The sequence below is a fragment of the Anabrus simplex genome, chromosome 3 (assembly GCF_040414725.1).
Source record: "Anabrus simplex isolate iqAnaSimp1 chromosome 3, ASM4041472v1, whole genome shotgun sequence".
Lineage (NCBI taxonomy): Eukaryota > Metazoa > Arthropoda > Insecta > Orthoptera > Tettigoniidae > Anabrus > Anabrus simplex.
Genome location: NC_090267.1, coordinates 428,853,597 through 428,877,184, shown reverse-complemented (window position 1 = coordinate 428,877,184; position 23,588 = coordinate 428,853,597). Strand labels below are relative to the sequence as shown.

Here is a 23,588-nt window from a genome sequence, read left to right as displayed (position 1 = left end):
GTAACAAATTCTTTACCTGCTTTATGAATGGAATGAAATAATAATGAAATATTAAAGATATGAGTGAGCTTATTTAAATCACATTAATCTTAAAAATTAACGTTTAATTATGAAATCAAAATACAGATATAAAACACAAATATTTGCTATCGAACTAAATTATCATTTTAACGATTCAAAGAAACGCATTATAATTAACTATATATAACACGTAATTTACTAAAAACGGTAATAATTCTCCTAATAGTCCGCCTCTGTGGTGTAGTGGTTAGCGTGATTAGCTGCTACCCCCGGAGGTCCGGGTTCGATTCCCGGCTCTGCTACGAAATTTGAAAAGTGGTACGAGGGCTGGAACGGGGTCCACTCAGCCTCCGGAGGTCAACTGAGTAGAGGTGGGTTCGATTCCCACCTCAGCCATCCTGGAAGTGGTTTTCCGTGGTTTCCCACTTCTCCAGGCAAATGCCGGGATGGTACCTAACTTAAGGCCACGACCGCTTCCTTCCCTCTTCCTTGTCTATCCCCTCCAATCTTCCCATCCCCCCCACAATGCCTCTGTTCAGCATAACAGGTGAGGCCGCCTGGGTGGGCTACTGGTCCTCCTCTCCAGTTGTATCCTCCGACCCTACATCTCACGCGGTAGAGACGGGATACCTCGCTGAGTCCGAGGGAAAAACCGACCCTGGAGGATAAACAGATTAAAAAGAAGAAAAAGGAGAAAATAAAACAATATCCCTTTGTTTTTAAAAAAAGCCGCCAAGATACAGATTCGAACCTACATTCTCGCAGTCTACACTCCGGTGACTTTACCGTTGCGCTGCCAGCGGTGGGTAACGTAGACACTCATTAATTCACTGACAAACATCCGTATATGTAGGCCTATATACTGTATTTTGTTTCCATTAAGGACTTGGTTGATTACCTTCTTGAAATACACGGAAGCGGAGTGAATTAGCGCGTACACTTATATGTTGGAAAGTGCCGCGGCCAGTTTTTTTGGCAAAACTCAAAGATTCGTGCGCACAAGGGAAGGACTTCATCGGAATAATCTTGAAAAGAAATATATTTCCGTTGAGTTTTTAAGAAATGCAAGATGTTTGCTGTAGTATTGAGACGATTTTGATGAATATTGGATGAATATATATGTACTATATTTTTCACGAAAACGGAGATATTCAACAAAAATACGAAATCACATTTAACCCTTTTTCTTCCTCTTCTTCTTAATCTGGTTACCCTCCAGGTTCGGTTTTTCCCTTGGACTCAGCGAGGGATCCCACCTCTACCGCCTCAAGGGCAGTGTCCTGGAGCTTCAGACTCTGGGTCGGGGATACAACCGGGGCGGATGACCAGTACCTCGCCCAGGCGGCCTCACCACCTGTGTTAAACAGGGGTCTTGCGGGGGGATGGGCAGATTGGAGGGGATAGACAAGGAAGAGGGAAGGAAGTGACCTTATGTTAAGCACCATCCCGGCATTTGCCTGGAGGAGAAGTGGGAAACCACGGAAAACCACTTCGAGGATGGCTGAGGTGGGAATCGAACCCACCTCTACTCAGTTGTCCTCCCGAAGCTGAGTGGACTCCGTTTTCATTCCTCGTACCACTTTTTCAAATTTCGTGGCAGAGCCGGGAATCGAACCTGGGCCTCCGGGGGTGGCAGCTAATCACACTAACCACTACACCACAGAGGCGCACTCACCTCTTTTCACCCCTTTAAAATAGGAATTTATGAAAATCTTTCCTTACTGCTCATCTACACTATGGTAGGAACATGTCCTCAAATTTTCATGCAATTATCTCCAGTAGGTTTTGCTGTGCGTTGATTATCAGTCAGTCAGTCAGTCAGTCAGTCAGTCAGGACATCTGGCTTTATATATATATATATAAATATATAGATTATAAGCGAGCCTAACATACACGATTCTGTTTATGGTACGTGCTGTTTGTTTTCTGCTATCCAGCTAAGCAGAACATTTTTCAAGGTCCTTCTCGACTTTTCTTTTAATTTTTAATTGATATACTTTAATTATCTAGGGCTATTGTTTAGTGGCGTTCGCGCCATAATACTCTATCTTACTCATTATTTCATCTTATCTACTCTTGAGTTGTATTCTTTTAAATATTAAATCTGGTGATCACTAAATACGTTAAGTTCAAATAGGATTTCCTTGTCATTTCGGTTATAATGTTGTGGATCTTATATTGACTAATTGATTACTTACATATTATGCCGTATAATTTCTCAGGAGATAATATTACTCTAGGATAGCAACCATATAATCCATATACTCCTCTGTTGTGTAATGGATTCCATGTATTCCGTTAATAATGTTAAGGCGTAATCATTATAAATATTATTCCCATGGTACGAAATGTAACAAGCTATTTCTGAAATTGCCGGATGAGGATATAGTTTGTTCAGTTGTGTTCCTGTACACACACTGGTTTCATTTCATTAGTATTAAAAGAGCAAAGGAGATTACCACTCATCTGATTTAGTACAAGGTGATGACCCACAGGTGGCAGGCCATACTCCCGCTCGAGTACTGCTCGAACTAGATCGAGCAGTGACGTTATCAGCTCGAGCCGCTCGAGTTGCGCTCATGCCCATCCCTACATAGAAGAAAAGAAGACGTGGCAGCGCATACCCAGACTACAGCAGACTAGCCAACATAAAAACAAATTCAATAAAATGTACTAGAAAATTTTATCACCATAGGGGAAGGAGAAATGAAGATCGGAGTGCAAAGGAGCGTGGCATGACTCAACTTACAGAGATGCACAGTCCTTTTAAATATTTTTTTAACATCTAAATATGCACAAAACAATATTAAAATGCATATCATTTTGTTCAGAAAACTTAGGAGAATTTAATAAAATGAAAATGAAAATGAAAACCTGTTTTCCAGTCTTTGACCGGGTCAGGGATGTAATGAATGAATCAGATATAGGCTGTTATTACGATGGGATCACCACTCCCAAAGTGATTTATATTAATGAGTGATAGATGCTATGAAATGAGAATGGAGAGTGTTGCTGGAATGAAAGATGACAGGGAAAACCGGAGTACCTGGAGAAAAACCTGTCCCGCCTCCGCTTTGTCCAGCACAAATCTCACATGGAGTGACCGGGATTTGAACCACGGTATCCAGCGGTGAGAGGCCGACGCGCTGCTGTCTGAGCCACGGAGGCTCTTTAATTTAATAAAATAAAAAAAAAATGCATTTTTTTGATCCTTTCACACTTCCCAGTTGCATTAGCTTTAAAAAAAATAACCATTGATAATATCTATTCTGGCATATAAAAAATTAATATACCATTCTGCACGTTTCCATACACAGGCACCAATTTGCCTTAAGGAGCACGTTTGGTAGCACGATATTCTAATACAAAACGTTTTACTTATTTACTTCTTGACGTGAGTTGTTATGTGATATTTAAAGGAAAATAATTTTAATTTATCACATATTTTAAAAGTTTTTCTGCACATGAAAAATATTTTCACATTTTTAGCACATAAAAACCTGCTCCCTACCTACAGGCAATGCATGTGGGAGTGCTGGGTGCTGCCATGAAATGGACTGTGAAAGCAGAACTCATACTCTACATGAGAAATGCAGTGTATAAGATTTTAATTGTTTAAAATCGTTCCACGCTGTAAAATAGGACATTTGATCATGTACATGTGTATATTCACATGTACTGAGCTGAATTTTTTAAATTTTTTGTAAGTAGTGAATGAAGTCCTGATGTGCACAATTGTGTGGGTTTCTTTTTTTGAGACGATAGTTCTTATTTTGTAAAATAAACTGTAAAAACATGTATTTGAGAGCATTTTAGTAAGTTTTTGACATAGAAACAAAAATTCACACTTCCAGTTTCCTTTCAGGTCTGACAGTCAGAAGGGCTGTAAAAGCAAAACTCATCCTCACTGTAGAAAATGTAATGTTTACTTGTGTTTGAACGGTGATTTTAATTGTTTTAAATTATTCTACACTGTAAAATAGAAAATTTGATCATGGTCATATGTATATTCACACGCATTGAGGTAATTTTTCTTTTTTTGTAGGCGGTGAATTAAGTCCTGACATGCACAATGGTGTGGGTGCTTTTTTTCAGTTGTTAATTTTTATTTTGTAGAATAAACTAAAAATACATGTATTTAAGAGCATTTTGGTTGGTTTTGACGTACAAACAAAACTTCACACTGCCAGTTTTTTTCAGGTCTGAAAGGGATAAAAGAATGCTGAGGGTGAGATGGTTAGATTGAATCATAAATGAAGATGTATGGAATCGAATTGGTGAGAGGAGATCTATTTGACTAAATATGATGAAAAGAAGAAATAGAATGACAGGACACATCTTAAGACGCCCAGGACTTGTTCAGTTAGTTTTTTAGGGAAGTGTCGGCAGTAAGAACGGTAGAGGTAGTCCGAGGTATCAGTATAACAAGCAGATTGGACCAGGTGTAGGATGTAGTAGTTACATAAAAATGAAAAGATTAGCACAGGATAGGGTGGTACTGTGAGCTGTATCAAACCAGTCCGTGTACTGATGATTCAAACAACAACAGTGCAACTAAGTTAACAAATAAACAGTAGGTCAAACATAGGAAGCTAGGAACAAGATATGAACACTAATGATAGACACAGTTACACGCTAGTGTAAGAAGAAGTCGAATTGAAAGGGAAGCACAGAGCAACTCGGTAGGATGCTGTTGGTTTTCACAGGTATGTGGAGTTATGCTGCTAAAGTACATCACACAGCTGCTGAGGAGCATGGTGGAGGTTCATAAAGCAAACATTACAGTAGGTCTATTCCCATAAATGGTTAACTGGGTTCAATTCTAGGAAAGTACTCGGAAGCCTTGTTTGCGTTCTTTCAGCCACTGTCAGACATTTCTAGCTGAGTGATATGTTGGCATTGCCTTACTTGAGGATCTCATCGATTCCAGGAAGGACAGTAATTATATAGGGCTCTATATGACCTGCATATGGATTTGTTATCAAATTGGTTTAAAGCGCCTTCCGCGTGGATAAATGGTTCCGAAGTATACAATGAAAATATTCCCCAGACTACAATGTGGTTACTAGATGTTTGTTGTCTGCTTTTTCTTGCTTGACACAATGACATCCATGTTTGATGAAGTAGAAAATGGGAGATGCAATTCCGATACTGCCATGCAAATTGAACCATTTTCTACTGGTACACTTTTGTTAGTATGAGTGCAATTCTCATCTGTTTGCTTCGGATCCCCACACACACTGTGGTTTTAGACACATGTCTGATCAACCCTCCTGGTTTATTTTGACATTGAGCTGTTCCAGTATAATATGTTAGCTTGCCCTTGTACCCTTTCTTAGCCAGTGTTGACTTCTTGCATTGTGTTGCTCCATAGTTTTCTTGTTTTTTAAGTTATTTGTGTCTTTATGCAGTTTCACCACAGTGGAATATGAACCATTCGCCAGACACTGCTTTGTTTCAGAAATACTGCCACCCTTGACCTATTTGCAACTTGAATGAATCGCTCTTTTTGCTAATAACAGCTACCGGTGATAAGTGTGCAGACAGTTCATTGCACGGTTTAAATACCTAATATGCCAGCTCACAACACTTAATGTACTTCACGGGTTATATCCTATCCACATCAAATGTAGTAAGTATAGTCACAATAATCGGACCCAACTTTGCATGGGTCTTACATTGAAAATTTTTCCATTTTGTTTCACTCATCCCCATCATGAGAATTGTCCTCCTTTCCATCATATCAGCTATGTCTTCAGTTTGTATGTACTGAGTGAGTTGGCCGTGCTGCCCTGAAGATGGTTTTCTATGGTTTAGTTTTTTTTTCTAGTGGCTTTACGTCGCACGGACACAGATAGGTCTTATGGCAACGATGGGATAGGGAAGGCATAGGAGTGGGAAGGAAGCGGCCATGACCTTAATTAAGGTACAGCCCCAGCATTTGCCTGGTGTGAAAATGGGAAACCGTGGAAAACCATCTTCAGGGCTGCCAACAGTGGGATTCAAACCCACTATCTCCCGGATGCAAGCTCACAGCTGCGCGACTCTAACCGCACAGCCAACTCATCCGGTTTTCCCATTTTCATACCAGGCTGTACCTCAAATAAGGCCACAGTCACTACCTTCATATTCCTAGCCCTTTCCTATCCCATAGTCACCTTAAGACCCATTTGTTGGTGCGACATAAAGCAACTTGTAACAGGAGAAAAAAAAAAAAAGTTTTATTTGTCAATTTTGGAATAATCAAGGTTCCAGTCCGGCAACTGCGTCTTGATTTGGTTTTCATAGCTGGTGTAGCTTTGGGCTGAAAGCTGTCGTATACATCTAGCTGTTGTCAACATCATCATCTCGAGTTCATAATCTAAGGCTCTTATTTGTCTTGAAAGCATGCTTAATCCCATTGGGCGGCTACACCTAACATGGCTTCTTTACCAGAGCCCCGTTAGCCATCACTTTTGGGTTCATGTTGGACCTTCACGTAATCTTATTGGTCATGGGGTATATAATCCCCACTGTACTTCGCCCCTACAGGCAATGCCCTACTACTTCATGCCATTGCCCATTTCCCAAGACATGGACAAGGGATTGGACTAGTGGGAAAACTTAATAAAACTTAACAACAACAACAACAACACCAACAACAAGGAAAAGACGGCTGCAATTCTATGGACACATGGTCATAATGGATCCAGCAAGGTTAAATAAACAAATTTTTAATAAAATATACTACTTGAAGAGCCAGGGAAGGAAATGTCAAGCAGATGAAGGAAGAACTCAAGAGGTTAGGAATTGCAGATAAAGAATGTTGTGATAGAGACCAATTCAGTAAAACTTACCAACATAAAAGTTCTTGTGGAAGAAAAGAAAGAGCGCAGAGGGGGAAGATGGACTGAAGAGTGCAACATTCTGAAAGAATGAAGAAGGGATGATGAGAAGGAAGTGAAGTGGTATTGGCGTGGTCCTAAGTTTGGCCGGTTCGCAAGAAAGAATAATAATAATAAGTTAAAGTTAAATTCCTAGGCGAAATATTTGAGCCTTTTCCTGTGAACACCGGGGTCCGTCAAGGGGATAGTTTATCGCCGTTACTATTTAACTTGGTATTTTAGATCCTTTCCAATAATAGGCATGAAGCAATTCATTCCATTGAAAAACTACATGAAGTTGCCATCAAAGCAGGACTTCAAATTTCGTATGAGAAAACTCAGTACATGGAAGGAGCCTCACGATACTTAGATGGACAACCTATGATAACTAAATTTGGCAAAATTATTCAAGTTAACCAATTTAAATATTTGGGAGAAATTATCCAGCCCTCTGGTTTAAACTGCGAAGCAAATAAAGAAAGAATTTCCAAATTACAGAAAGCATACAGGATCACTTGGAACAGGTATAATAAAAAATCAATATCTCAGAATGCAAAACTTAGACACTATAATACAGTGATCAAACCTGAAGCGTTATATGCCTCAGAAACCTTAATCATTGGTGACGGATCTTTAACCAAAGACATTGAGAAGCAAGAAAGGAAAATTTTACGAAATTTTTTTGGCCCAGTTTGTATAGATGGAATATGGAGAAAAAAATCATCCCAGGAGATATATTGTCATTCTGAAAAAAATTCTCACACTTTTTGGAAAAGATGATTGGAATTTTATGGACACATTATCAGAATGAACACTAACAGGCTAACTAAAAGAATTCTCAACCTGGCCCTTTCGTTAAAAACCAAGAACAGCTGGCTTCGTGAAATTGAAACAGATCTCCAGGAAATCAACATCTCAGAAGACATTGTACAGGACAGATGTAAATTCAGAACCAAAATCAACAATCACCACTTTGAAGACAAAGCCAACACCAGAGCTACTATAATTTGGACAGAAGAACGAAGGAAGAAGCTCAGTGAGAGGATGAAGAGATTTTGGGAGGAAAAGAAGGTCAACACATCAGCTAAACAAGTTCAACCGTGCTCCTGAGTAGGGCATAACGATGTATAATAATAATAATAATAATAATAATAATAATAATAATAATAATAGGCGTAGGGATGTGGTGACCCCACCGCCCAGTGGGTAACCACTGCAATTAGCCACCCGAGTATTGGCGGGAAAACCATACCTGTTTAAGGTAGGAAGAAATGCCTGCCTTTCACCAGAAAACATTATGAGGCCCTCTGATGCTAACAATCTTAGTTGTACAATGTTGTACAATGTTGGACTATGTCTAACGCCTAAAATGAACATTAATATCATGGAACAAGCTTCTTATGAATTAAATTACCCTGAAGACAAAATCGGGCTTTCGGATTCCAGGGTGCCTGACATTTTGAAGCTCGTGAGTGAATCGGAGCACCACAAGAACATTGCTAAATTCAAGAATAAGAGAAAATACTATTTTGGAACATTCAACATCAACTCCCTTATTCAGGTTGGAAAACTGAAACAGTTAACAGCGAAGCTACATAGACTCGACATCTCAATATTGGCCCTCCAGGAAATGCGGTACGTGGATGAAAAACCCTTTGAATCAGATGGGTTCAGAATCTTCAAAGGAAAGCCCAGAAAAAAGGTCATGAAATACGTCCCGCAACTGGGAACAGCCTTTGTAGTAAACAAAATGTTTCTAAACACTATAGTCGACTTCAAGAATGTAAACTCAAGACTATCGCTCATGTCGGTCAAATCAGCGAATAAGAAATACACGCTGATAAATGCTCATACACCAATAAATGAGGATAATAAAAAGAATCCCGATATGGTTGAAGAGTTTTGGGACAAACTGGGGGATGAAATACTCAAGATCCCAAAAAATAACATCATAATTTTATTGGGAGACTTTAATGCACAAGTGGGGCAGGAAAGGAAGTACATTGAAGTAGTTGGACAATACCTGGCACACAACAGGTCGAATAAAAACGGAGAATGACTGATCAATTTATGCAACATGAATAACTTAAAACCCATGTCTACCCATTTCAAAGCACGCCCCAACAAAAATAAAACATGGGTATCACCAAACCCCATGCTAGGCGAATTTCAGCTGGATCATGTAGCGATATCTAAGAACAATTACAAGGAAATTCATAACGTCAAAGTTAGAAGAGAGGTTAATGTAACATCAGACCATTACTTATCATAGATTAAGATGAATTTCATACCTGGAAATCATGGAACAAGAGTAAGACTGTGACAAATTTGGAAAAATCACGAGAAATAAGGAAACAAACACCCCAAACACTGAGAAGAGTCAGAAGAGAACACCTTAGGGCAGAAGTCACAGAAATGGATGAGAACTTCAAGAAAAACAATACCAGATTATTCCGTAGGGCCTTTAAAAATATAATCAAAGGTTATATAGCACCGAGCCTGCATGTCAAGAAAACAGATGGAACTCTTGCCCTGAACAATAAAGATAACTGTGAGATCCTTGCAAAGTATTTTGAAGACCTCCTTAACTGTGAATCACCATGGGAAAAATTGGAGATTGAGAAGGACGCAATCCAGAACCCAGATTCCGAACCACCAGACGAGGAACAGGTACGGGAAGTAATAAACTCTCTAAAGAACAACAAAGCACCTGGTGAAGATGGAGTAATAGCAGAACTGTGAAAGATAGCCAATGATGCTTTTATCACTGGAGCAACAGAACTGTTCCAGAATATTTGGAGAGATGAAAAAATGCCAGAAGACTGGCGAGTGGCATTAATATACCCGCTACATAAAAAGGGACCGAAAGCAGATGTCAACAACTACCGAGGAATATCACTTTTATCTGTCACGTATAAGATTTTTTTCTAAACTCCTATTGAACAGACTGACACTGCAAATTGACCACAAGTTGGGATCAAATCTTGAGACTAAAATTGATAATCAAATATTACAATGCGCGACCAAAGAACATCTTCATATCTTTCGTTGACTTTCAGAAAGCATACGATTCAATAGATAGACACATTGATGGACATTCTGAGAGAATATGGCATCGATCAAAAAACACTCAACTTACTTAACCCTTGTCTAGTCGGGCAAAAATTATTACGTTACTAGTCGCGCACGGAGGTAACCTCCAGGGTTGAAAATGCGCGTCATTTTCATCCTTTGAGATGTTGTTTTGGCATGTTCATTTGCAGTATTCTTTGGTATAATTAAAGAAAACCTTTTAAGTACTTGTAGGTTATTTTTACAGTTTGTTTGATCTAAAAGCAGAATAATGTAGACCCTAACTATGTCGAATGATCTTATGATATTAAATTTCTGAGACTCGCCATTACCTACAACGATCACATCACATGAAATATGAAATAATATTTTTCTAAAATAAGTTTAGAAAAACAAAACAACAAGGTCATCGATCTCCAAAATAAAAAAATTATGCACAAAAATATGAGGTAATTTACTTAATGGCACACGGAGGAAACGTCCAGGTGATGTCACTCGTCACAACAATGATCCCACACTCGCACACAGGATGCACAATCGCTCCGAAATGCTGACAGGACGAGTCCAAATGAACAAGGAGAAAGGTATAGGGATGGGGAGACCGACAGTTCAACTGGGAAGTTCAGTACTGTGCAAAATGTAATCGGCCCGGAGAAAATCTCCGTGAGCGACTAATTAAAGGTTAAGTTAACACAAACAAACACCATATACAAAGTGAAATTTTGAGGAGAGATCAGGAAACCCTTCCAGATAAAAACAGGTCTGAGACAGGGTGACAGCTTATCGCCAGCACTGTTCAACATGGTTCTAGATAAGGTCATAAAAACACTGTGGAAACATAATGACTTGGGTGCTATAATAGGTAGTAAAAATAAACATGTCAAACCCAAGTGTTTGGCCCTAGCTGATGATTTGGCACTCTTCGTTGAGACAGAACAGGAAACAATAACACAGATACATGAATTACAGGAGATAGCCGAGAAAACAGGTTTAAATAATTCCTTCACAAAAACAGAGATGATGAGCACGGATAGGAATTATGTGAAAACAATGAAGACGAAATATGGCGAAGTGAAGGTCACAAAGCAGTTTAAATACCTGGGAGAGATTATAAGTAGCAATGGGATGGATAAAGAAGCCATGGAAAATAGGAAACTTAAGTTGGAAAGGCTAAACACTGCAACCAAAGCCATGTACAACAAAAATAATCTTTCCATTAATGCCAAACTAAGACATAATAATGCTGTGGTAAAACCAGTGATTCTGTATGGGGTGGAAACAGCAATACTAACGAAACTGGAAAAACTACTAAAGATGGAAAGGAGAATATTAAGGAGGATTTACCAGCCCAAGAGTGGTAGAGGGAAACTACAGATTACGGTCAAATAAGGAGATATTCAAAAGAACAGAAGGCCTGGAAACAACAATAAGGAAAATACAGATGCAATTCTATGGACACATGGTCAGAATGGATCCAGCAAGGTTAAATAAACAAATTTTTAATGAAATATACTACTTGAAGAGCCAGGGGGGATATGCCAAGCAGATGAAGGAAGAACTCAAGAGGTTAGGAATTGCAGATGAAGAATGTTGTGATAGAGACCAATTCAGGAAAAGACTTTCCAACATAAAAATTCTTGTGGGAGAAAGAGTACAGAGGGGGAAGATGGACTGAGGAGAGAAGAGTACAACATTCTGAAAGTATGAAGGCACTGTGGAGAAAGAGGAAGGAAGAATGGATGATAAGAAAGAAGTGAAGTGGTATTGGCATGGTCCTAAGTTTGGCCGGTTCGCACGAAATAATAATAATAATAATAATAATAATAATAATAATAATAATAATAATAATAATAATAATAATAACACTGAGCTTGATAGCTGCAGTCGCTTAAGTGCGGCCAGTATCCAGTATTTGGGAGATAGTGGGTTTGAACCCCACTGTCGGCAGCCCTGAAGATGGTTTTCTGTGGTTTCCCATTTTCACACCAGGCAAATCCTGGGGGCTGTACCTTAATTAAGGCCACGGACACTTCCTTCCCACTCCTAGCCCTTTTCTATCCCATCTTCGCCATAAGACCTATCTGTGTCGGTGCGACGTAAAAGCAGCTTGCAAAAAAAAAAAAAAAAAAAAAAAAACCAGTAATAATATTAAAGCCAGGTTGGGTAGCTTAGGCAGTAGAGTGCTGCCCTTTGAGCTCAAATTGGCAGGTTTGTGGTATTTGAAGGTGCTCAGTTCCATCAGCCTTGTGTCTGTACATTTACTGGCATGTTAAAGAATTCTTATGAGACAAAATTCTGGCACCTCAGCATTTCTAAAAACCCTAAAAAGTAGTAGTAGTAGTAGTAGTACCACCTTGCTATGCAAAGGAGAGATCTTCTGGAGAAACTTGAAGTCAAAGAAAGGAAAATTCTGAGAAGAATGTTGAGCCCATTAATGAAAATAGCAAATATAGACAACAACATAACCACAAACTCTTCATTCTCGTGGAAAAAATAACTGACATGATGTGGAAAAGAAGAATTGTACTTTATGATCACATAGCCCACAAAAGAACCCATTGAGATTGACAAGCTAAATCTTTACCTACTTTCTGCAAAAGAAAACCAAATGACTCAGATCACGGAGGTGAAAATAGACTTGCAAAAAGTGGGGATGACATGTGACTATATCTGGTGTTCGTTATCCCCTGTCCAATCACGGCCTAGCTCAGCAGTAAAGACACTTGGTGTGTCCGGCAATGTGGGTAGAAAATAAATCTAACTAAAATTAACATAAAAATAATAGGACATGTTCTAAAATACATTGTCGTGAATGAGAACTCCACAAAATAAGGGGGAGTATGGATTTATTAAACAAATAAAACATAAGGTTCAGAATAAAAATTGACCCCAATGAAAACAACACACATAAAACAAAATCTGACAACACAGGTCATTCAAAATTACATGGGTGAAGAACCCAGTTCCTCAAAGTTCATTACATGGAATGTGGGAAATTATGGATTTATGATGGAGGTTCAAATAAGTTAAACTGTTGTTGGCCGAAGGCCTTGGTCTAAATCGTCCATTAGCCTGAAATTGTAATAATAGATTCACACATCTTGGCCTTGATAAATAGCTCCGAACTGGTTGGGACACAAATATCAAACACACACTTGCTTGGGCCTGCCTCTATCTTCCAAAATAAGACAGAATTTACCTACGGGAAGCGATCCTGTTTACAATTGAAGAGAGGACAAAACTTCACGCCCCAAATATAGTGTGCGGGCTGTGATTCCCTTAAGCAAAGCCAAATACGGTATCAAATCACGTACTGGAAAAAAATACACAAGACAAATAAAACCACAACCAGAAAAGAAAATAATAATGTGTACACTTCCTGTTGTCGTTAGGGCTTGGCCTTGCTCTCACAATCTTCAAAGTTCTGGATGTCAATTTGCCTTGTCTTAACACGGAGTTGTAGTGCGGGTTACATGTCTCCAATAATGTGTGGTCAGCTTTCCTGCAATATTATGCTCCCCGCTCGATCCTTGAGAGGCAAATTGATGTCCAATTTATGACGAAGAAACTGTCATCAAAACTTCTACGTGTCTGCGCAACACAAATAGACCTATACTACTTTAATTAAACAACACTAAACTATCACAGTACCTTCATATCCTTTCTGAACAAACCTAAGAAATAACAATTTGAACATGCCATTAGCCCCAAGCATATTTACAAATACTATTAACTGAATTTACTTGCCTCTTGGGCTTAAAGTTACAACTTACTATTTACAATTCTGAAAGGCCCTGAATCAAATCCACAACTACAATTCATGCATGGAAGCAGTTCAACTTTTCTGAAACACTCCATCTTCCACTCTTTAGCACATTACAGTGCTATGGGCTGCAGGTCCTAATGACTGCCGGTTCGACGGTGCAAACGCCATTATTGGTGCCTTCTCCTTCTTATGGTCTTCAGCCATCTTTTGCAACTCTGGATGAAGAATTAGGTTGTTTCTCTCTTCGCCACCTATTTCGTACGCTTGTATAGCGTCAAGACCTAGGCTTAGATACCACTAACAGTATCTGTTTTCATGGTAATTAGTATGACCGTAGATAGAGCCTATTATGAGTATTTACCTGGTCACGGTCAAGATGGTCCTCCTAGCGGTCTCACGGCATGATCTGCACTATCTCACTAAGAAATTCTGTCTAGCAACACAGTTAATTATTCAATATACTTGCTCTGGTGAGCTTTACCTAACACTTGTTATAATTTGCTTTGTGTTTGGAAAAGACATGAACGATGCGTACTGTGCACTTGTCTGTTTGCAACTGGAGGTCTCGGCTTGTGTCACAGCTTCCTTTTATACCCTAGAGGAGACCTACATTAGCTACGGTATTTCCCCGAGGTACAACAGCTCCTCTTTGTCAAGCACTGGCGTCCTAACGGCTGTTTGAAATAACTGGGAGAATCACTCAACAGGCACATTTATGATATCTAAGGGACTAGTGACACTTCTTAAATGTAGGGAAGATCCAGCACCATCTTATCTATGCAGGAAATTGCACTTGCACAGAAATATGAGCTCTATTTAGCCTGATTCCAATGCTGGAATACTCAGATTTGGCTGCATTATTTTGGCACTAAAGGCTGCACCTACCAAATTGGCTATCTGAGTCTCACTCTCGTTGTCTCCTTTCTCTCTCTCTCTGCTTTGCGCACCCAAACTGTCCACAGGGTCTACACAACTGAAAAACAAATCCACCCTCCTCTCGCTGGGGTTTACGTGAGTCGCGCTCTGGCGTTGACACACCCAGGGACATGGACTTCTGGCCCTCTCAAATTCGCACCTTGGCGTTAGCCTCAAATATGTGTATTAATGTTAAATGATGCCGTATAGACTGTGATATGATACGGTTCATTGAAAGTATAACCTGCTTAAGATGAAACTCAAAGAACATCAGACTTTCCACGAGAAGTCTATGCTTAAAACAGGCAAGATATTGACTGTAAAAAGGAAGCGACAACATTCAGAAATAATGCCACATTACAAGGTAAATGTTAAAGTTGGAGGAAGAAAACAGTTATATTAACATGGTCCATAGCTGGCTGAAATGATAAGAAGAAGAAGAAGGGGAAGAAGAAGAAGAATAAGAAATAAATTTATGAATAAATACAGTATATTAAAATAAAGGAAATCGCTTACCTACTCCGAATAGTTGGAAATTTAGTGTTATTAGTTTTTCCTTATTAATAAATTATTGGTAAGATTCTGTAGATAACACAACCAACAGACTGCAAACCTTTTTTAGAAAAGACCTGACACGGATGCTTCATGAAATCAGATTTCAGAATGCAAATGCAGTCTCCAGTTATTTGTCTGAACTCTGGTGCAGGTGGGTAAGCCTGCAGGATAAAACTTCATTTCCAGCAGTTTTAATATCTGACATCTGCTTATATCTTACTCTGCTATTTTTTTTTATCCACCAGTTTGTACCCAAAATTGCCACCAGAGTGGTGTGAACGGTACCTGTAGTAGCATCTGTTCTCTGTGTAGTGCGAATGGAGCAATCTGCTGCCTGCAGAGCTGGAGAACAGTTGTGAAGTCAGTGCCATAAATTGGTTTCTTCATCTCCAGTATTGAATCAAAATCATAGTCCAGAGAATAGAATGATAGGTAGATGATAGAACACTTTCCAGCACCATTGAGTATATAAATCAGCCACTAGTTGTGTGACATGACTGTACTTCTTAAGAATGCGCCCTATTCTGTCAGTTATACCTGCCACAATATTATTCCAGTTTTCACCGCAGACCGGAAGCTCAAATCCCTGTTTCGAGCAGTCAAAGAAAAACCACATCTTGAAACACCAGGCGTATATGAAATTTCATGTGGTTGTGGTTGTTCATATATTGGCATGACAAAAAGGCTTGTTATCACCAGGGTGAAAGAGCACATCAGGTCGGTAAAGAATGTCGCTCTTTCTTCCTCCACGGAGAACGCTATAACCCAGTCTGCCATAGCAGAACATTTCTACAGTACAGACCATGAAATCCTCTTTGACCAGGCGAAGGTCATCGCGCCTGTAAAAGACTTCTGTGCTCGTCTTGTGAGGGAAGCCATAGAGATAGAGCTGTGCTCAAATAACATCAAGAGGGAAGACGTCTTCAAGTTATCAAATACATGGAGACCTGTAATGCAGAAATACATGCATAACACCATCATGGCACAGCGGGACGCACTCAAACTGTCGACAGAGGGCAGTGAATCAGTAACTTCCCTCCCAACCACCACAGCACAGCGCCACGATCCTTGAGTCCAGTTAGTGGGGCAGGCCGTGGATGGTATGGGCATGACTAAGACATTCCTTCGGAGAATTTCTTTGCTCACTGTCGGAGGCAAAACTTAACATGCCCTGATGAAGGCTAGTGTAATTTGGCTGAAAGCTTGGCTTTATTATTAAATATATATAGTGGCTTTAATCCAGTTCATTTATTTTTGTATGTTAATACAATGAGCCACGAAAACCTACATTCATTAATGCTGAGGTATGTCTGCCACATGCTGTGGTATGTCATAGAAGGCTGTGACCTACCATGCCGTAATTCTGTAAGGCAACACCGAATCCCTGCACCCCTTGTGAGAACCTTCATGACTCCATCCTGCTGTATGGCCATGGACACATTCAATTTTAATCATGCTACGCTGTCCCTGTTTTGAGAATGTACAAACTGTTCAACTAGTCACAGATAACACTATTCTTCACAGCACAGCACAGTGCATGTGCAGTGTTGGATGGGCAAGTCCATTATACTGTGAGTTAGGTTGTGTACCACCATAATATGTCTATATGCGAAAAACACTGATTCGGTTTCTGGGTGTACATATATCAGTGTTGCAATTAATAAAGAAACAGCCTTGTAAAATAAAATAACTCAGCTTCCCATGGGATGGCTAATTTCAGAAAGAGCTGTAGAGAGAAATATCAAGGTGAAAATATCTGTCTAATGTTGTCTAGTCCTTGTTCTTCAATGGTAAAGATATTGCAATTATGTTTATAGGTCCTGAATATGGAACAACAGAGGCAGCATGGAAAGGTGTTCTTGTAGAGGCAGACCGACTATGCGATTTACATCTTAAAGTGAAGGACAATCTGTGCAATGATGTGATGCAACAAGTGAAGACGTGGCAGAAAGATACTTACCACAAGGTGTGTAATTTCATAGCAGGAATACAGTGGGAAGAAGAAAGAAGTTCCAAATAGAATAGTGCTAAAAATGTTAGAGATACCCATTGTTATGAAATTCAGATTTACTAGTGGGTTAAAACAATGAAGAGAACATTAACAATTCAGGATTTTAGTACTGTGAGAGACAGTTCATACCAGATGAATGTGTTGCTGTAGTTTCTGTCTGTTTAAAATGTCAGAATTGTAACTTACCAGTGAGCTGTGTAGGAATTTTACAAGTGATACAGCTCTATTTCTGTTTTAGTTAATTTATTCTCTAACTACGTAGGTATAGTATCCAAAGTTTCTGCTTTGATGTCTAGATTCTTAATTTTATCCAACTACCTTCTTGTAGGATCCTAGCATCCTAACATTTTCTTATCCGGGAACTTATTTTGATGTTCTAGTCTACCACATCTGCCTTGCATGACACAACCAAAACATTTTCTAGCAATCCTTTGCACAGGTGACTTTTGACACTTCTTATTGCAAGTCTATAATTTACTTGCTTTTTGTTTATTTGTTTATATCTTGAGATCATACCTCATTTTTTGCAAAAATTTTGTTCTGAGCATAGTTTGTTTTCTGTTTTAAAATGATTCTTGTCTCTCTTCCTCCTCCTCTTCTAGCCTTTCAACATCCACTCCTGAATCTAGGCTTCTTCCAATTGTTTCAATGCCATTCTGTGTTGGGGAGTTTCATTCCAGTTTCTCCCTGCATGGCACTGTGTATCGCCTTGCCACTTTGCTTGGGGTCCGCTAACTCTCCTTTGTGAATCATGGGGACTCCTGTGTACCACAGATTTGGTCCACTTGTTGTCATCTCTTGCAACTTGGCCTGTTCACTACCACCTGAGTTGTGCCATTTGTTCTATCACATCTGTGACTCAGGTTTTCCTCTGAATATTCTAGTTCCATATTTGCTCCCTCAGGCTAACACCCAACATCGCCTCTCAATTGCTGTGGCCAATTCGGGGTCAGTTAAAGCTTTTGAGCATTAAAGTCACATTTTCAAGCCCGTAGGTTACAGTTGGCAGGTTGCACATATTGTACACATTCCTTTTGAGATAATTAGGGAAGTTTGATTTGCGGAGGATTTTAACAGAGTTTTCTGAATACCATCCAGGTCAACCCGATTCTTTGGGTAATCTCTGCTATCTGGTTGTCTTGCCCAAGTTCAGTGTTGTGGCCCAGGTACACATACTCATTGACATTCTCAAGCATGTTGTTGTTGATGGTAACCTGCGTGTTGTTTGGGCTATTAATTTTAGTTTTCTGCAGGTTCATTTTCAAACCCACAGCTTGGGAAGCTTCCTTCAGTTCCTGCAGCATTGTTTCCAGTTCCCCGGTATGACTGCTGATGAGGACATCATCATCAGCAAAGTGTAGATGACCGAGATATTTACTGTTGAGATTGACTCTCTTCCGATCCCAGGCTAGATTCTTGAATACTTCCTCTAACGTCAAGGTAAATAGTTAGGCGAGATGGTATTGCTTTGCCTAGTGCCTCTCTCATTTGGAACCGTCTTTGTGATCCAGTTTTCTTCAGTTTTGACGTGTAAAGTAGCATGGTCTAGATGTATTTATCTGGAGTCAACATGTGCGTGGTCCATTGCTTCAAGTACAGCCCATTCCTTAGTCAAATTAAAAGCTTTTTCATAGTCCACTAATGCTATATGTAGAGGGACACTGTACCCAGTACAATTTTTAATCCGAGTATGTATTGTTTGAAGATGGACAATCGTACTGAAATCTTTTCTGAATCCTGCTTGCATGACTGTCTGGTAAGAGTCAGAGTTCCTTGTTTGTAACGATTTGGTTAGTAATTTATAAAAGATGGAAAGTAGACTGCTGGGCTTGTTGTTTTCCATATATGTACAATGGGACTTCTTGAACAGTAGAATCGCCTCTGTGTTTTGTCATGAATTGGGAATCCTTCCTTCATTGAGACACATGTTTAGGAGTAGCATAAGTGCCGTTTCTATTCTCTTCCAACCTTTAGCATTTTGTGTGTTATCAGGTCCTCTCCTGGTGTCTTGCAGTTCAAATGGGTTAATGTTGCTTTCAGTTCTGTCACTTCAACAGGCTGCAATTCTTCGGATATCAAATTTAAGACTGCTTCCTGTGATCTTCCTAGTTGTTGTGGGGGTGGAATTCACTGACTGTAAAGAAGGTTTTGATGGTTTCTTCGATTTTCTCCTTCTCTACAAGAAATTCTCCTTGATCATTTTTCATCTTGTGGATTATCGTCTTCCCTTTTGACCATAGGAACATAGGATTCACATGTTCTAATTGTTTTCAGTAGTTTCCTTGATAACTTTTTGTGTTGTCTGTATCTTGTATCCTATACTAAGCTTTATTCTTGGTTGAAAAATCTGGATTCTTATGTTGTTATTTTCTGAAATTCTAACTTTGGACTTCCAGCTCTTGATCAGTCATCAATAATCAATCACCAGTGATCTTCATTTGGGGCTGTCACCCAGGTGGCAGATTACCTGTCAGTTGCTTACCTAGCCCTTTTTCGTGTTTTCAAATAACTTCGAAATTTATCAAATATCTCCCATGATAAATTTTTCCATTCTCTAATAACTCTTCCAATAAACAATTCTTCTTCTTCTTCATCCATTCCCTTTTCCTTATTCTCTCTGGGTAGGGTAGTGTACCAAAGCCCTCCACCTTACTTACTTGATATTTCCACCATTCCTCTTCTAATACTTTATTGCTATTGACTCCTGTATTTGCAATACATTCCACAACAGAGCTCCTTCTTCTCATTCTAGGCTGTCCCCTAGGCCTCTTTGCAGAGTCTGTATCCATAAACGAGTATTTACCCCAATTTGTCCTCCTAAATTCCAAATTTACCTTAATTTTATGATCTTTCTTACTTTTAAAAACGTCACTCAAGCTTATTCGTCTCCTAATGTCATTCCAAGCCATCTCTCCATGGACAGTTCAAAACATTCCACTTAGTCAAGCTGTGTGTCTCCATACTTCCAAATCTTCCCAGCCCAGATTTTGCAACATTTTCATAACACTACTCTCTCGTATATGAAGGAGTTAATCCACCAAATCAACACTCACTCACTCACTCCGTAGGCTTCTGAGGGGCGTGAAGTTCCCATGCCGATCTTACAATCCTCTTCCATCCTTTTTGATCTTGAGCCTGCTCTTCCCAGTTATCAATTTGGTCCAATAATACTTAATCTTAAAACACTTAAAAAAATTAATCCTCAAGATAGTGACTTATTTTAGTAGATCTTGAATATTGGATCAGACCAATTTTCAAGTATCTGTAATGTGTATGACCAGTTAGTTTTTTAAGTGTTTTAAGATTTTATGGCTGATGATGGCCTAATATCAATAGGAGTTATTTATTACAGTTATTAAATATTAAAATAAATTGAAGTACTAAAATTATATCATATTGATTAGGTGGACTACCTCATTTGTCTACAATAATTATATTATCATCAATACGGAACATGAAAATTATAAACTTCGACACTACTCTCTTATCGGAAATAGGCAAGAGCAAATCTTGCTGCGCTGCTTTCCTTCAGATCTTTTCTAATTCTCATATCAAGTAGTCTTGGTATGGGTCCCATACACTGGAACCATACTTTAATTGGTGTATTACGGGAGACTTATATGCTCTCTCTCCTTTACATCCTTACTACTGTTCATAAATACCCTCATAACTATGTGAAAAGATCAGTAACCTTTCTTGACAACCTTGTTACTGTGATTACCCCAATGAAGATCATTCCTTATATTAATACCTAGGTACCTGATCTCCGTAATGTATTATCATGTTACAAGTAACTATTCTCATTTTGGTTCCGTATTGAAGTTGACGTATGTCTCAAATATTATTACAATATTTTAAGTCCACCTGTTCAATACAATACAATATGATCCACTATTTCATATGGTTAAATTTTTTATACATAATACATAAAAGTCAATGGTACATGTTTCACCCTTCTTTACGGGCATCATCAGCCTATATCAATCTTAAAAATAATACATATGGAGTCATTCTAATCTTATAAATTATAGGGTAAAATGTTGAAAAATGATTTCGTAAAACATTATACAATAACATCTAAAACAACGATAATGCACCAAAGTATGTTAAAAGAGAGTAAATTACTAGCTTGACTAGCGTTGCTGGAACAGCCCGACGTACTTAATACGCACCATACGAAAAAACTTGATCATTTCTTCCAACAAATGTTTCAACGGAGTTATAACATCAACTTGACTGTCTTTTAGATCCAATCGACTACCAACATAATTACTGACATCCGCTAGCTTTGACATACGTTTTATCATTAGCAACGCCTCTACAAGAAGTTCCATTTTCTTTTCTACTTTCAGATATACCAACCGTATACATTCTAACATGTTTATTACGTTCACACTTCCGTTTTATATAACTGACAGTGATTTTACATCTTGGATTCAAACTATGGGAATTGAAGAAACATCCCCCTTTTGATGATTGTGTTTACACTCAAGGCCATCACAGTCTTAATGATATTATAAAAAAAGGATCCATTTTAGTTTTAAACTCTCAAAATTCATGTTTAACCATGTTTTAATCTTCAAAAACAGTTAATTTACTCTCTTTTAACATACTTTGGTGCATTATCGTTGTTTTAGATGTTATTGTATAATGTTTTACGAAATCATTTTTCAACATTTTACCCTATAATTTATAAGATTAGAATGACTCCATATGTATTATTTTTAAGATTGATATAGGCTGATGATGCCTGTAAAGGAGGGTGAAACATGTACCATTGACTTTTATGTATTATGTATACAAATTTTAACCATATGAAATAGTGGATCATATTGTATTGTATTGAACAGGTGGACTTAAAATATTGTAATAATATTTGAGACATGTATTATCATCCCATCAACACAATAATTAAAACCTAGAGTACCGGTAGCCTACTTCTCCTCTTGGTGAAACATAACCTGACTTTTCTAGTTTATCTTCATACCATTGTCTGTTGTCCATCTCACAACATTGTCTAGATCTTTTTGTAGTCACTTACAATCCTGTAACTTATTTACTACTCTATAAAGTATAACATCATCCTCAAATAGCCTTATCTGTGAATCCAGTTCTTTACTATATCGTTTATATATAGGCCTAAATAAATAATAAAACATAAAGGTCCAATAATACTGCCCTAGGGGACCCCTCCCCCTCTTAATCAGTACAAATTCAGAAAACACTTCACCTACTCTAGTTCTCTTTAAATTTTCTAGAAATTTAGCCACTCATTCGACCACTCTTGTCTAGTCCAGTGGCCCTCATTATTTTTGTCGGTACTCTCCCATGATCTACCCTATCAAAAGCCTTGGATAGTTTAATAGCAATACAGTCCATTTGACCTGAATCTAAAATATGTGCTATATCTTGCTGGAATCCTACAACTTGAGCTTCACTGTAATAAATAACCTTCCACTTCCAAGATATTTGATGCCTTCTACAAATTTTATTTTATGTCCTCCAAGAATGACGTTATAGTGGATGAATGTCATACTAATTTTCATTGTTACTGTCTTACTTTTGCCAACAGTGAAATCATAATTATCATATTCTTAAAATTTATTTTTAGTATTTAAAACATCCTTTAAACCTCCCCCCCCCCTCTCTCTCTTGCTCTCTCCCCCTCCCTCCTGGCATGCCAAACATGTCCTTGGACACTCCCAGCACTAAAAGCCATACGCCATTTCATATTTCTCCCCAAATAACATTATCTGTAGAAACAAAAGCATTAAGATATCAATTTTTGAGAAAGGTTTTGGGAAAAGTTAAATCTAACCTTTTGCACTTCTCTCTTTGTGTATTTCTTTTATGAAATACAAAATTAGTAATGTTAAAATTAGCCTATAGAAAAATGAATCAAAAGCTGTGAAGTATGTGTATTGCTTTTTCCTTGTCCTTAGTCTGAAATATACATAAGAAAAAAAAGAGAAAATAATGCTATATTACTGCATGTTTTTTTCTTCTTCAGGTTTATATGTTCTTTTATGAACCTGTGCATTTCATATTATCTTAACTCTCCTCTGTGTCTACATATAGCTAATATGTTTTTGTGTGTTAGTACCAGTGCTTGACTCTCTTCTTGAATGTTGTCTTCTCTACTCATATATGTTTACAGTCAATGATTCAAATCAAAGAAAGGAAGGAGATGGAGGATTCTTTTAAAAAGGCCCAGAAACCTTGGGCTAAACTTCTGACCAAAGTTAACAAAGCAAAAGTCGACTACCATACGGCATGCAAGACGGAGAAATCTGCATCAAATCAAGAAAGGAATGCTACTGCAGATAGTTCTCTCTCTCCTGACCAGGTTAGTAAATTCAAGTGTTCATCCAAATTTATGCAAACC

The 23,588-nt window shown here is 38.5% G+C and overlaps 1 protein-coding gene across 5 annotated transcripts in view; it reads left to right on the top strand.

Annotated features, from left to right (window-relative positions):
- The window catches only part of Synd (protein kinase C and casein kinase substrate in neurons protein Synd), a 762,925-nt gene that overhangs the window by 558,817 nt on the left and 180,520 nt on the right, over positions 1 to 23,588 (top strand). For all 5 annotated transcript variants that reach the window (XM_067143439.2, XM_067143441.2, XM_067143442.2 and 2 more), the window contains 2 exons: positions 17,010 to 17,158; positions 23,361 to 23,549. In XM_067143439.2, coding sequence (XP_066999540.1) covers positions 17,010 to 17,158; positions 23,361 to 23,549 — 338 coding nt within the window. The remainder of the gene's footprint in view (positions 1 to 17,009; positions 17,159 to 23,360; positions 23,550 to 23,588) is intronic.